This window comes from Dendrobates tinctorius, unplaced genomic scaffold (assembly GCF_039654945.1).
Source record: "Dendrobates tinctorius isolate UK_male_01 unplaced genomic scaffold, ASM3965494v1 ptg000124l, whole genome shotgun sequence".
In the NCBI taxonomy this organism is placed as follows: domain Eukaryota; kingdom Metazoa; phylum Chordata; class Amphibia; order Anura; family Dendrobatidae; genus Dendrobates; species Dendrobates tinctorius.
Window position 1 is genome coordinate 1496656 of NW_027361792.1, and position 14171 is coordinate 1510826.

Below are 14171 nucleotides of genomic sequence, written 5' to 3' on the forward strand. Positions count from 1 at the left end.
ATGTGCACACACTGCGGTTTTACCTGCGGTTTGCCACCTGGACAATGGAGCAGATGGTAAACCGCAGCAGAATCCGCAGAAAGAATTGACATGTCAATTCTTTCTGCGGATTCAAAACCGCAGTTAAAAATCCGCAGCGTGCGCACAGCAGAATGTAAATGCCATAGGATAACATGCTACAGTACACTGTCTGCAGAACTGCTGCAGCCAAAACTGCAGCGGGCAAATCCGCAGCGTGTGCACATAGCCTAAGCTGATTAATAATGGAGAGGTGTCAATAAGACACCGATCCATTATTAACCCTATACTAAGAAAGGGTTAAAAACCACACACAGACATTAATTAAAAAGTCTTTTAATGAAATAAATACCCCAAGTTTTTGACAAATTTTTACTAGTCTGGTAATCCAAAATAAAACCATGACCTGCAACAATAATAACATAAAAGAAATCACCAATATCTTTACCTCTCCGCCGTTCAGTCATGTCCCACGCTGCAATCCATCAGAAGGGGTTAAGTAGTTTACAATGAGGACCGGTGCTAATTCGACCAGCCTCACTGCAATCTACTACAAAATGAACTGATTCAGCTCTGCGCAGCCTCAATGGCTGCCTGTAGATGAGCTAATTACCGTGGGAAAGTTTCTGACTTTTTTTTCCCACGGTCATTAGTTCATTCACAGATCAGCCGGGGACTCCGCACAGCTTCAGTGACGTCATCATATATATATATGTCTCAATGACGTGTGTGTGTGTGTATATATACCGTATTTTTCGGATTATAAGACGCACCCCAAATTTTGAGGAGAAAAATAGGAAAAAACTTTTTTTTAATAAAATGGTGGTGCCTCTTATAATCCAGGCGTCTTATTGCTTAACGGGGGTGGTGGCTGCGGTGAAGCAGGGTCCCAGGGTCGCTGCTGGAGGAGGCAGGAGTGGGGTGATACTGCAGGCCACAGGAAGGGATGAGAGCTGCCAGGGGGGCTGTACTGCTGCCAGGGGGGGGCTGTGCAGCAGCCCAGGGCTCTGCTGACATTTACCGGGTGTAGGCCGCAGGGGGTGTCCGTTGGCGATGTGGGTGTCTCCGGGTGCCCAGCCGTGTCTCCGGTTCCCATCCCGGGGCTCTGCCGACATTTTGCGACAGGCCAGAGCTCCGGGGCTCCCTCTGTATTGGCTCCGGCAATATGGTGGCGCATGTGCTGATGGTGATCTCGGGACTGAGGTCTCGAGAGGGAGCCCCGGGGCTCTGACCTGTCGCAAAATGTCGGCAGAGCCCCGGGATTGGAACCGGAGACACCCACAGCGCCGCCGGACACCCCCTGCGGTCTACACCCGGTTATGTATATCCTCTTTGTAAGATGCTCCCCCATTCCCCCCCCCCCCCAGGTTTGGGGGGAAAAAGTGCGTCTTAGGCTAGTTTCACACTAGCGCTTTGGAGCGCAGCGACGGCCTACGCACGGCCGCCGCTAAGCCCCGCCCCCTGCCGTGCCTCCGCCGGTAGCTCCGCCTACCGGCGCATGACGCTGCCTGCGTCCCCTATCTTTATCACTGGGGGCGCAGGCCGTGCGCCGTATGCGTTTGGCGGCGCATGCGCCTTATTGACGGTGCGCCGACCTGCGCCAAACGCAACCTGCTGCAGTTTAGTTGCGCCGGCGCACCGTCAAAAAGGCGCATGCGCCGCCAAACGCATACTGCGCACGGCCTGCGCCCCCAGTGATAAAGATAGGGGATGTAGGCGGAGCTACCGGCGGAGGCGCGGCAGGGGCGGGGCTTGGTGGCCGTGCGCAGGCCGTCGCTGCGCTCCAAAGTGCTAGTGTGAAACTAGCCTTACAAAGCGGAAAATACGGGGTGGGTGTGTGTGTGTATATATATTCTATGTGTCTATATCTATTCTTTCTTTCTTTATTAAACCTGTCAGTGTGAGATTACTGTATCGCGCACTGAATTGCCGGCTTTGCTAAAAGACACCTGGTGCGTATTTCTCGCAAGTCACATGTGTAATCCGTATTTTTTGTGCACCCATAGACTTGCATTGGCGTATTACGGGCGTAGTACGCTGACAATCACAGCATGCTGCGAGTGGCACGGACCGTAGGATACGGAGGAGAAATATACGGCTGGTGCGAGGGACCCCATAGAGAATCATTGGTCCGTGTGTAATGCGGCTTTTAGCGCCTCTCACTCGTCCGTATTCCTCTCTAGTGTGACCCCGGCCTTATAGTTCTGCTTAGAGTGGAGAAGTTGGTGATCAGTGTTGTTTTTTGTGCCCTCTTGGGGCTGCTGTACACTTGCTGCCTTTTCTGCCTCTGCAGTGTGTGCACAGGGCTGTGACCTACGAGGGATGTGTTGTGTCCTGGATTTGTTGCTGTGCACTTTGCTTTGACTGTAGTAATTTTCTCCTGCCCTGTATGTGGTTCTACCTGTTCCTTCCACAGGCTCGGATTATATGTTGTGTTACTAGGCCTTAAAGGGAACCTGTCATTAGGATTTCCCCTATAGCATCGTAGTGACAATCTCAATCATCCCCTTATGTTTCTGCTAAGATGGCGCTCCACCCGTCAACGGAAAACAAAGCAAGGTGACCCCGTTATAGTCAATGGGGCCTGTCTGCTCATCCATAGACATTAATATGGAGAAAGTATGTGCCCCCCACATCCACCTCCAGGGGCTTCACTGTCCTCATCTACATCCATAGACATTAATATGGAGGAAGTATGTGCCCCCCACATCCACCTCCGGGGGCTTCACTGTCCTCATCTACATCCATAGACATTAATATGGAGAAAGTATGTGCCCCCCACATCCACCTCCGGGGGCTTCACTGTCCTCATCTACATCCATAGACATTAATATGGAGAAAGTATGTGCCCCCCACATCCTCCTCCGGGGGCTTCACTGTCCTCATCTACATCCATAGACATTAATATGGAGAAAGTATGTGCCCCCCCACATCCACCTCCGGGGGCTTCACTGTCCTCATCTACATCCATAGACATTAATATGGAGAAAGTATGTGCCCCCCCACATCCACCTCCGGGGGCTTCACTGTCCTCATCTACATCCATAGACATTAATATGGAGAAAGTATGTGCCCCCCCACATCCACCTCCGGGGGCTTCACTGTACTCATCTACATCCATAGACATTAATATGGAGAAAGTATGTGCCCCCCACATCCACCTCCGGGGGCTTCACTGTCCTCATCTACATCCATAGACATTAATATGGAGAAAGTATGTGCCCCCCACATCCTCCTCCGGGGGCTTCACTGTCCTCATCTACATCCATAGACATTAATATGGAGAAAGTATGTGCCCCCCACATCCTCCTCCGGGGGCTTCACTGTCCTCATCTACATCCATAGACATTAATATGGAGAAAGTATGTGCCCCCCACATCCACCTCCGGGGGCTTCACTGTCCTCATCTACATCCATAGACATTAATATGGAGAAAGTATGTGCCCCCCACATCCACCTCCGGGGGCTTCACTGTCCTCATCTACATCCATAGACATTAATATGGAGAAAGTATGTGCCCCCCACACCCACCTCCGGGGGCTTCACTGTCCTCATCTACATCCATAGACATTAATATGGAGAAAGTATGTGCCCCCCACACCCACCTCCGGGGGCTTCTCTGTCCTCATCTACATCCATAGACATTAATATGGAGAAAGTATGTGCCCCCCACACCCACCTCCGGGGGCTTCACTGTCCTCATCTACATCCATAGACATTAATATGGAGAAAGTATGTGCCCCCCACACCCACCTCCGGGGGCTTCTCTGTCCTCATCTACATCCATAGACATTAATATGGAGAAAGTATGTGCCCCCCACACCCACCTCCGGGGGCTTCACTGTCCTCATCTACATCCATAGACATTAATATGGAGAAAGTATGTGCCCCCCACACCCACCTCCGGGGGCTTCTCTGTCCTCATCTACATCCATAGACATTAATATGGAGAAAGTATGTGCCCCCCACACCCACCTCCGGGGGCTTCTCTGTCCTCATCTACATCCATAGACATTAATATGGAGAAAGTATGTGCCCCCCACATCCACCTCCGGGGGCTTCACTGTCCTCATCTACATCCATAGACATTAATATGGAGAAAGTATGTGCCCCCCACATCCACCTCCGAGGGCTTCACTGTCCTCATCTACATCCATAGACATTAATATGGGGGGCATACTCTGCTATATGGGGGGGTCTGCAGCCATATCGGGTGGTCCTGTGATGTGTGTGGAGCCTCCATCTGTATGTTAGGGGCTGCAGTTCCTCTTTTATCCGGGCCTCTTGCAGTCTTCGGGGATGTGATGGAGCGGGGCAGTGTCTCGGGTGGGCGCGTTGCCCCCTGGCGGGCGGAGGCAGTGTCTCGGGTGGGCGTGCCTTTGGCTGGGCCGCTGTGGGCGGGCGCTGGTGCTGAAGCTGGCATGGTGCTGTTGTGATTGGCTGGCGGCGCCGGAAGGGGCGGGTTCCGGTCTGAGTGACGTCAGCGGCCGCTGTGATCCCGGTCTGGCGCCGCCGCTCATTGTGAGGAGCCGCTGCAGGTAACGGGCCGGAGCGGGGTGAGCGGCCCTCACCGGAGGACGGGGGCTGCACCGTGCATGCTGGGGTCAGTAGTGCTGGAGATGAGGGCTCCTGTACCCGTCACCTGACAACCCTGTATCCGCACCGTGTGGGCAGCTCGGGGGTTGTCGCTCGGTCCTGGCAGTGTACGGGGGTCCGTGTAGTGAGGCCGTTGGTGGCTCCTGCCGCTGTTTATACCGGTGTCCGATCACCGCCTCACACTATATAGAAGGGTCGGGCAGGTGGAGGCTGCGGCGGGCCCCGCTGTGGTGTGCGGTGGCTGCGGGCCCCGCTGTGGTGTGCGGTGGGCCCTGCTGTGGTGTGCGGTGGGCCCTGCTGTGGTGTGCGGTGGGCCCCGCTGTGGTGTGCGGTGGGCCCCGCTGTGGTGTGCGGTGGGCCCCGCTGTGGTGTGCGGTGGGCCCCGCTGTGGTGTGCGGTGGGCCCCGCTGTGGTGTGCGGTGGGCCCCGCTGTGGTGTGCGGTGGGCCCCGCTGTGGTGTGCGGTGGGCCCCGCTGTGGTGTGCGGTGGGCCCCGCTGTGGTGTGCGGTGGGCCCCGCTGTGGTGTGCGGTGGGCCCCGCTGTGCTGTGCGGTGGGCCCCGCTGTGCTGTGCGGTGGCTGCAGCTTCTTTTCTCTCCAAAGAAAACACGCACCATGACAAAGTACAGGGGGGCCTGCGTGTGTATTGGGGGGGGGGGGGGGGGAGGGGGGCATATGTACAGTTGTGCTCAGAGGTTTACATAGCCCGGGAAAATTTTTGCTTTCTTGGCCTTTTTTCAGAGAATATGAATAACACCATAACCTTTTTCTCCACTCATGGTTAGTGGTTGGGTGAAGCCATTTATTGTCAGACTACTGTGTTTTCTCTTTTAAAATCATAATGACAACCCAAAACATCCAAATGACCCTGATCAAAAGTTCACACACCCTGGTGATTTTGGCCGGATAACATGCACAGAAGGTTACACAAATGGGTGTGAATGGTTACTAAAGGTAACATCCTCACCTGTGACCTGTTTGCTTGTAATCAGTGTGTGTGCATAAAAGCTGAGTGAGTTTCCGGGATCCAGACAGACTCTTGCATCTTTCATCCAGCCACTGACGTTTCTGGATTGTGATTCATGGGGAAAGCAAAAGAATTGTCAACGGATCTACGGGAAAACTGTATAAAACAGGAAAGGGATACATAAAGATATCCGAGGAATTGATAATACCAGTCAGCAGCGTTCAAACTGTGATTAACAAATGGAAAATCAGGGGCTCTGTGAAATCAAAACCACGGTCAGCTAGACCAACAAAAATGTCGTCCACAACTGCCAGGAAAATTGTTCGGGATGCAAAGAAAAACCCACAAATAACATCAGCTGAAATACTGGACTTCCTGAAAACTAGCGGTGTCGCTGTTTCAAGATGCACAATAAGGAGGCACTTAAAGAAAAATGGGCTGCATGGTTGAGTCGCCAGAAGAAAGCCATTACTCCGCAAATGCCACAAAGTATCTCGCCTACAATACTCAAAACAGCACAGAGACAAGCCTCAAAACTTCTGGAACAAGGTAATTTGGAGTGATGAGACCAAAATTGAACTTTTTGGCCACAGCCATAAGTGTCACATTTGGAGAAAGGTCAACAAGACCAATGATGAAAGGAACACCATTCCTACTGTAAAGCATGGAGGTGGATCGCTGATGTTTTGAGGATGTGTGAGCTACAAAGGTGAAGGAAAGATGAATGCAGCACGTTATCAGCAAATACTGGAGGCGAATTTGCAATTATCAGCCCGGAAGCTGCACATGGGACGCACTTGGACGTTTCAACATGACAACGATCCAAAACACTTAAAGACCAAGTCGACCTGTCATTGGCTACAGCAGAACAAAGTGAAGGTTCTGGAGTGGCCATCTCAGTCTCCTGACCTCAGTATCATTGAGCCACTCAGGGGAGATCTCAAGTGCGCAATTCATGCTAGACAGCTCAGGAATTTACAGGAACTGGAGGCTTTTTGCCAAGAAGAGTGGGCAGCTTTACCATCTGAGAAAATAAAGAACCTCATCCACAACTACCACAAAAGACTTCCAGCTGTCATTGATGTCAGAAAGTGCAATACACGGTATTAAGAAATGGGGTATGTGAACTTTTGATCAGGGTCATTTGGATGTTTTGGGTTGTCATTATGATTTACAAAGAGAAAACACAGTAGTCTGACAATAAATGGCTTCACCCAACCACTAACCCTAAGTGGAGGAAAAGTGTTGGTGTTATCATTCATATTCTCTGAGAAAAGGCCAAGAAAGCAAAAATTCTGCCGGGGTGTGTAAACTTTTGAGCACAACTGTATATGGGGGGGGGGGGAGGTGAGCGTGCACGTATGTGTGGGACAAGAGGGGAGCGTGCACATATATTTTGGGGGGCAAAAGGGGGAGGGGAGTGTGCGTGGAGAAGAGAGCAGCAGGAACAGTTCTAGTCCAGTGGATGACGTTACATTCAGTCTTTTCCTTCATTATTTATAGAGCAGGAGCCATTGGGAGCAGATTCTGCTGTGTGTTGTATACGGCACGGTGCAGCACTTTGTATACCGCACACAGGCAGACACTGTAGACGCCGGCAGTGACTGCTCCAGCAGACGGTCAATAAGACGTCTAATGCATCCGGCCACATCATGTAGATCTCCGCAGGCTAGATGAGGAGCAGACAGGGGGTGTACATCACGCGTTCTCTAGAGGTTCCCCCTGTAGTCAGACTACAGCTCCCCTCGGTAGTTACAGCCGTGCCGTCGGCTCCCTGCGGACTGCGGCGATGGGGCTGATTGGTGGCAGCGCCCTCTCCGTGCGTTGTTGCTCGTGCTGTTCTGAGCTGAACACACCTGTGTCCCCAGCGCTGCGTTGTGGCCTGGATACATCACGTGCAGAGCCGTGGCCAAAAGTTCTGACCAGGACTCAAATTTTGATTATCACATTTTGCCTCGTCATTGCTTTTTTTTTTTTTTTTTTTCTTTTTTTTTTTTTCTTTTTTTTGTTTCTATGGCTACTGACAGACAACTATAAACATTCCAGAAGTTTTTTTTCCACTTACTGACAAATCCATGAGGTTTCTGTGACTCCTGTCCCCATCCTGCCAGAATTTCTATTTTTTGTTTGTCGCTTTCTGAAGATTAGCCCCAAGTTCACAGTGGGATGCTGAGATTTGGGGAGTTTCTGGCCATGGACTCTAAATTTGAATTTTTTTCCGGGAGCCACTTGCTTAACACTTTCTTCTTTGTCTTTTGACCTGGTCTCCATCATGGGAGGCGGAGGGGGGGGGGATAACCGCGGTTAGAAGAACTGGCTTCATTCTCCAGCCTCATTATAGAACCACCAGTCTGCTCTTCTTTAATCAGCACAACAGAGCAACGTTGGCTCCTTGTCTTCATTAACACTTTATCCTGCGCTAACAAGACGATCACTGCCATCCACTAGCGGTAGGGCCGACAGTCCCCAAAACACCTTTATTTTCACAGAAAGCAACGACCACTTCTCATAATCTAGAGTTATTGTTCCTCTTGGCTCTTACTCTGATGCTCTCTGTCCCCCAGTGTGTATGTAGGGGTTGTGGAAAGGCCCGGCTGAGCGTGCATGTAGGGGTTGTGGAAAGGCCCGGCTGAGCGTGCATGTAGGGGTTGTGGAAAGGCCCGGCTGAGCGTGCATGTAGGGGTTGTGGAAAGGCCCGGCTGAGCGTGCATGTAGGGGTTGTGGAAAGGCCCGGCTGAGCGTGCGCGTGTATGTAGGGGCAGGTGGTATCGGTGTCATCTGAGCATGCTCTGACCTAGTCTTCCTTTCTCTGCAGCTTTTCAGCATTTGAGTTGCCTGAGATGTGTGTTTGGGTCTGTAAAACTAATCCCTCTGTTGGGCTGCGCTGCCTCCAGCATCCGTTATTGTGCCTTGACCCCTTAGCGCATGTTCACATGCAGCTGGATGTGCACAGAGCTTTGTAGTGGCCGCTCTTGGTACTGCAGACCCCATACACTTCCATAGTAACTGAGCTGCAGATCCGGGGAATGTCCACCAGTGTATAGGATGTATATACCATCTCCCTACGTATATCTGGCCTCCACAGAAGCTGTGCACAGCTGATTATGGTGGTCCGAAATCTCTCGCTCCTAAGGACTGGCCTCTCTGGATCGGGTCTCTGGACAACCCCTTTAAGGTGCTCAATAATGAAGTAATACCTGCTTTTCTACAGGCGGCGCGTTAGTTACATGCCATTGTCCGGTATCTCTGGTAATGGATCCACCCTCACTGTCTGCAGCATCTCGCCCCATTGTTGCTACCTGCAGGTTGCAGGTGATGGAAAAAGACATTTGTCGTGAGAGATAATAAAATCTTATTTTTTTTTTCTTCACCATTGTCCTGTTCGAAATGTGTGGAAGAAATTGTCCTTACAGTTTGTACCTGATCAGATGAATTTCTCCCATTTGTTGGCGGAACAGACGGATGACACCAGCTTATGGTTCAGGTAGAGAAGTAATTACCGAGCCCTCGCCGCTCTCCAGACTTGTGCATCCTGCAGCGCCTGTTGTGCAGCGCCACTGGCTAATACTCCTGTAAATCTACGAATACAGTGACAACTGGGTGTTACTAGTGCTGGGGTGGAAGGGAGGGGCTTGTCTGCACTCCGCCGCTGACTAATCGGTACTGACCGTGTAGGACACACCCCTCTCGTGCCCACGCCCCATTGTCAGGTCTGTACATTTCCAGCAGAATTATAAGAACAGCCTCTCCAGAATCGTCGTATTTTGCGTCCGTCTCCTGGTGGCAGATGTGATTGTTATCAGGCGATCACAAGAGCTGGGGGGGGTGGATGATGATGATGATAACTTGCCCCTCACCCCCACACAGACCTGCTAACGCACTGGGTGCAGTGAAAATCGCCCCTATGTTCTCTTGTGTTAACTCCTGTGTCCGCTTCCTTCCTCGCAGATCTCTTTAGTTCCCTGACAGACTCCGGCCATCATGGGGGACGACAGCGAGTGGATGAAGCTTCCGATCGACCAGAAATGTGAACACAAGGTACGTGCCAGCGTCCTGCCGTCGCATTAATGCCGCCATGCTCTGGATGAGCTGGCGGCTCTGCCGCTCCGTCTCGCGTGCGCTCTGCCTCGCTAGTGACGGGAAGATCTTGAAGCTCGGCTTCTATTTTTACTTTATTCCTTCTGCGCTTTTAGCAGCATCGCTCCGTCATCACTCTTCCCCGGATGTCGTGCGGCTCTCCTCACAGATATAATGGCCTTAAAGGGTGCTCTGTCCTATATGGATGATGACCCAGGACCCCACGATCACTTGTGTTCCCCATTCTTCCCTGCATGGGGCGGTCGCTCACTAACGTTTATATTCTATGTTTCCATTTCTCCAGCAGGAGAGGAGATAAGTATGTGATTACCGGGGTTCCGACCAGCGGGAGCAATGGTCAACATTCTCTACCAGCTCCCTTTGCTTTTTGGGGATTAACAGAGATGGTACTTTGCTTTGTCTGACCCCCACAAAATAAGGAGAGGGGGGCGGACAGGAAACCCCACCAGCACGAACTACAGCTATGGCCTCGACCCAAAGCTGTGCATGACAATGACGTAAGGGGGTTCACAGCCACTTGATTGCTTGTCGCCTTGTCCGCAGGTATGGAAAGCCAGATTAAATGGCTACGAAGAAGCGATGAAGCTGTTTCAGAAGATCGTGGATGAGAAGAGCCCGGAGTGGTCCAAATATCTAGGACTAATCAAGAAGTTTGTCACAGAATCCAACGCAGTCGCTCAGTTAAAAGGCCTGGAGGCCGCACTGGTGTACATCGAAAGCGCACACGTGGCGGGAAAGTAAGTGACCTCAAAGACTCCATACACCCAACCGTACGGCAGCCGTAGTTTGCCAGGCCACTGAGGCCACCAGACCTGCGCTCAGGCCGGAACTTGTGGCCAAAATATGGATGAGAGAATCCGGCCACTGTGAGAATTGCTCTTGTACTTGTTGGTATCCAGAGGCTTTTTTATATTATATTGCATCAGTGTTTTCTAATGTAAGCTCCTGTTTTTCAGGACCACGGGGGAGGTGGTGTCGGGGGTGGTGAACAAAGTATTTAATCAGCCAAAAGCCAGAGCGAAGGAGCTGGGGTCCGACATCTGCCTGATGTACATAGAAATCGAGAAGGGGGAAGCCGTGCAGGAGGAGCTGCTGAAAGGCCTGGACAACAAGAACCCCAAGATCGTGGTGGCCTGCGTAGAGACCCTGCGGAGAGCGCTGAGGTGGGAACTCGCTGGCTTCGCACCATGTACCAAACCTTCTTCATACTACTCTGCAGTCTCTTATGTCACGTCTTATCTTCACAGTGAGTTCGGATCAAAGATCATGTCCCTGAAGCCAATCATTAAATTGTTGCCAAAACTTTTCGAGTCCCGAGAGAAGGCGGTACGAGATGAAGCCAAGCTCCTTGCTGTGGAGATCTACCGCTGGATCAGAGACGCTCTGCGGCCGCCCCTGCAGAACATCAATCCCGTGCAGGTGAGGCACGCACTTTTATCCAGGCGTTTATTGGGCCTCTGAAATGAAAGGAATTATGTTGCTGTCTTTACTGTCCACATCAGCTTCATCTCCTTTGACCGAAGCAATGGCTGCTTTCATCCATTTTATTGTTCACCCTAGATTACCGGTTGCTCATGAATATTCTTTAGGGAAGAGGTAGGCAGATGTATAACTTGGACAAGGGTTGCAGTGTTTGGACTGGCCGTCTGCCGAGCGTGACGGCACACATTTCCAGACGGTCAGTCCGAGCATTGCGTTGCATTCCTCATCCAAGTTGTACAGACTCTTCTCTTAGGGCCCCGTCACACATAGCGACTCACCAGCCATCCTGACAACGATATCAACTTGTCAGGATCGCTGGTGAGCTGTCAAACAGGCAGCTTCACCAGCGATCAGCGATGCCGAGCACGCGGCGTCGCTGTGTACCTTAGTTACCAGCGCGCTGGTCTCCTGCCTGTCACACGCAGCGATGCGTGCTGGCCAGCAGGAGACCAGCGATTTAAAAAAAAAAAAAAAAAAAAAAGTCCAGGGCTTTCCAACAACGATCAGCGATGCAGGGAGGCCGGTCGCTGATAGGTGTCACACACAGCGATCTCGCTGGTGAGATCGCAGTTGCATCACAAAACTTGACTGGGGCTTTAGGGTATTATTGCCCAAGGTAATTTTTTTTTCTTTGTTCCTGTCCATTTTATTGTAACTTTTTTTTTTTTTTTTAAACTTTTGCAGCTTAAAGAACTAGAGGAAGAATGGCTGAAGATGGCGCCATCCGCTCCCAAACAGACGCGCTTCCTGCGCTCGCAGCAGGACCTGAAGGTGAAGTTTGAGCAGCAGCAAGCGAGTGGCGATGCTGAAGGTGGGTCCTGTAAATCCTGTGGATGATAAATGGCGGCGCCTCATCTCTGTAACGTTACTGATGACGTCTGGTGTCTTGTCTCAGGAGAGGAAGGTGAAGATGAAGTCTTGCCGCAGGTGGATGCTTATGAGCTCCTTGAAGCTGTCGAAATTCTCTCAAAATTGCCGAAAGATTTCTATGATAAAATTGTAAGTGCTGATGGACGATCCTGTGGATGACGTTTGTAATATCGGATCATCTTTATGATGTGGAGTTCTGATGAATTTTCTGCATTATATAATAGGAAGCCAAAAAGTGGCAGGAGAGAAAGGAGGCTCTGGAAGCCGTGGAGATCCTGGTCAAAAACCCCAAACTTGAGGCTGGTGACTATGGCGACCTAGTGAGGGCTCTAAAGAAGGTAAATGGTGTCAAGAGCTCGTAGCGAAAACTGACAACTTCTCAAAGGCGATTAAAAAAATGTATCTCTTTATTCCAGGTGATTGGTAAAGACACCAATGTAATGCTCGTAGCACTGGCTGCCAAATGCCTGGCTGGGCTAGCTGCTGGCCTCAGGAAGAAGTTTGGCTCGTACGCCGGCCATGTGAGTTCAGTTTTCTTGTCGGTGACTCATTGTGCTCGTCTTTATATTTCTGGTGCAGACGCTGAATGTAGTCCACACCCTGTGACTACTATATTACCGGGCTTGATAAAATTCTACTACTGATTGACACATTAGAAACTCATTTAAGACTTTGTATGTTGCCTGTGGAGCGGTCGTGGGCAGTGATCAGCGAACCTGAAGAGTAAAGTTCACGGTCCGTACCTCCTAACACCTAGTGTCCGAGCACAGACCCCAAACACTTGACTTCTCCAGGAAGTCCGTGTTACTGTTTCCCAAATATTGGGTGTCTCCCACACTGTCATCTGTGTGACAGCGCAAGGAACATTGGCGGCTCTGATCAGCTGCAGGTTAGTTACCGCTGGTCAGAGCGATGCGGTTCTCACACTGTCAGATGACAATGTGTGACCAGTGGGGGGGGGGAAGGTTACCGCTGGTCACAGGCGTCGGCTGATGAGTACTACCCTCATCATGCTGCACCTGCTCTCACTGATGGCAGCAAGAGCTGGCGAGTCTCATGAGCGTTTTCATCAGCCGGCGCCTGTGAAATAAATACTTTTTTTTTTTTTTTTTTTTTTTTTTTCTTTATGGCGTAGGTTCCCCTCTCTTAGATGCGCCAATTCTGCCGCTTTGCTCGTGTTTTTCCTACATGCTCTTTTATTTTAATTAAAAAACGCCCTGCCATCTTGAACCCATTTGCTAAAAATAAAAAGGAAACTTATGCTTCCCTTTCTGCTGATAATCCAATGATGCCCATGTTCCACTGTAAAAGACAAAATGTAAACACTCCATATTCCTCACCTGTCCAACGACAATCCAGTAATGTCTGTTTCCCTCGGTGATTTGGGGACCAGTCACATCATGATGCGACCACGCTCCACGCCAGCCGGGACACAGACAAAAGCATGATTATCACCTGACAGCGTGGGAACCACGACGATGTGACCGGTGGTGACTATCTTATAGCCAATCGGAGCCTGTGTTTACCACGCTGATAAACAGATGACAGCGTGGGAAACGACGGATGTTTGGTTTGAGCACCTATTCATCTGAATGGGGTCCATCTCGGTTTGGGTACCGGTCTGGTGTCTGAAACAAACTTGTGTAGTCTGTAGGAGCAAAAGCTCCAGGTAGAAATTTAACGTCTAGTTATGGATGTGGTGACGACGTCTGAGCCATATTCTGGGCTTTTTCTGCCCCTTGTTACACTTGTAATTTTGCTACTGGAAATATATACTGTAATGCCTTAGGCAATTTGCATCTTACAATTGATGGGTAAAGGGGGTCGCCCCTTAGGAAACTCCAGACCGTCGTTGGTCTGCGGTGCCAGGTTTGTCCTATTCCAAGAACGGGTCGTTCATCAATTCTTCCGCACGGATTCATTTTGAATCATTACATAATTTTCTTTTTTTTTTTTCTTCTGCCAAGGTTGTGCCAACTATATTGGAGAAGTTTAAGGAAAAGAAGCCACAAGTAGTACAAGCCCTACAGGAGGCCATAGATGCCATATTTCTCACAGTAAGTTTTTATGGCCGGGTAAAGGATTACTACTCCAATCCTCTTCTGATATTGGGGATGTTTCTGAATGCTGGGTTCCCCGCAG

At 50.7% G+C, this 14171-nt stretch overlaps 1 protein-coding gene across 8 annotated transcripts in view; it reads left to right on the top strand.

Annotated features, from left to right (window-relative positions):
* CKAP5 (cytoskeleton associated protein 5) overlaps nt 1-14171 on the top strand; it is a 36625-nt gene that overhangs the window by 8789 nt on the left and 13665 nt on the right. For 6 of the 8 annotated variants that reach the window (XM_073541638.1, XM_073541642.1, XM_073541641.1 and 3 more), the window contains exons 2-10: nt 9528-9617; nt 10221-10414; nt 10634-10840; nt 10925-11096; nt 11844-11970; nt 12055-12158; nt 12254-12367; nt 12446-12550; nt 13997-14086. In XM_073541638.1, the coding sequence (XP_073397739.1) occupies nt 9561-9617; nt 10221-10414; nt 10634-10840; nt 10925-11096; nt 11844-11970; nt 12055-12158; nt 12254-12367; nt 12446-12550; nt 13997-14086 (1170 nt within the window). In that variant the 5' untranslated portion in view covers nt 9528-9560. Of the gene's footprint in view, nt 1-4491; nt 4622-9527; nt 9618-10220; nt 10415-10633; nt 10841-10924; nt 11097-11843; nt 11971-12054; nt 12159-12253; nt 12368-12445; nt 12551-13996; nt 14087-14171 lie in introns of those variants that run through there. The other 2 variants (XM_073541639.1, XM_073541640.1) reach the window with 2 other exon arrangements.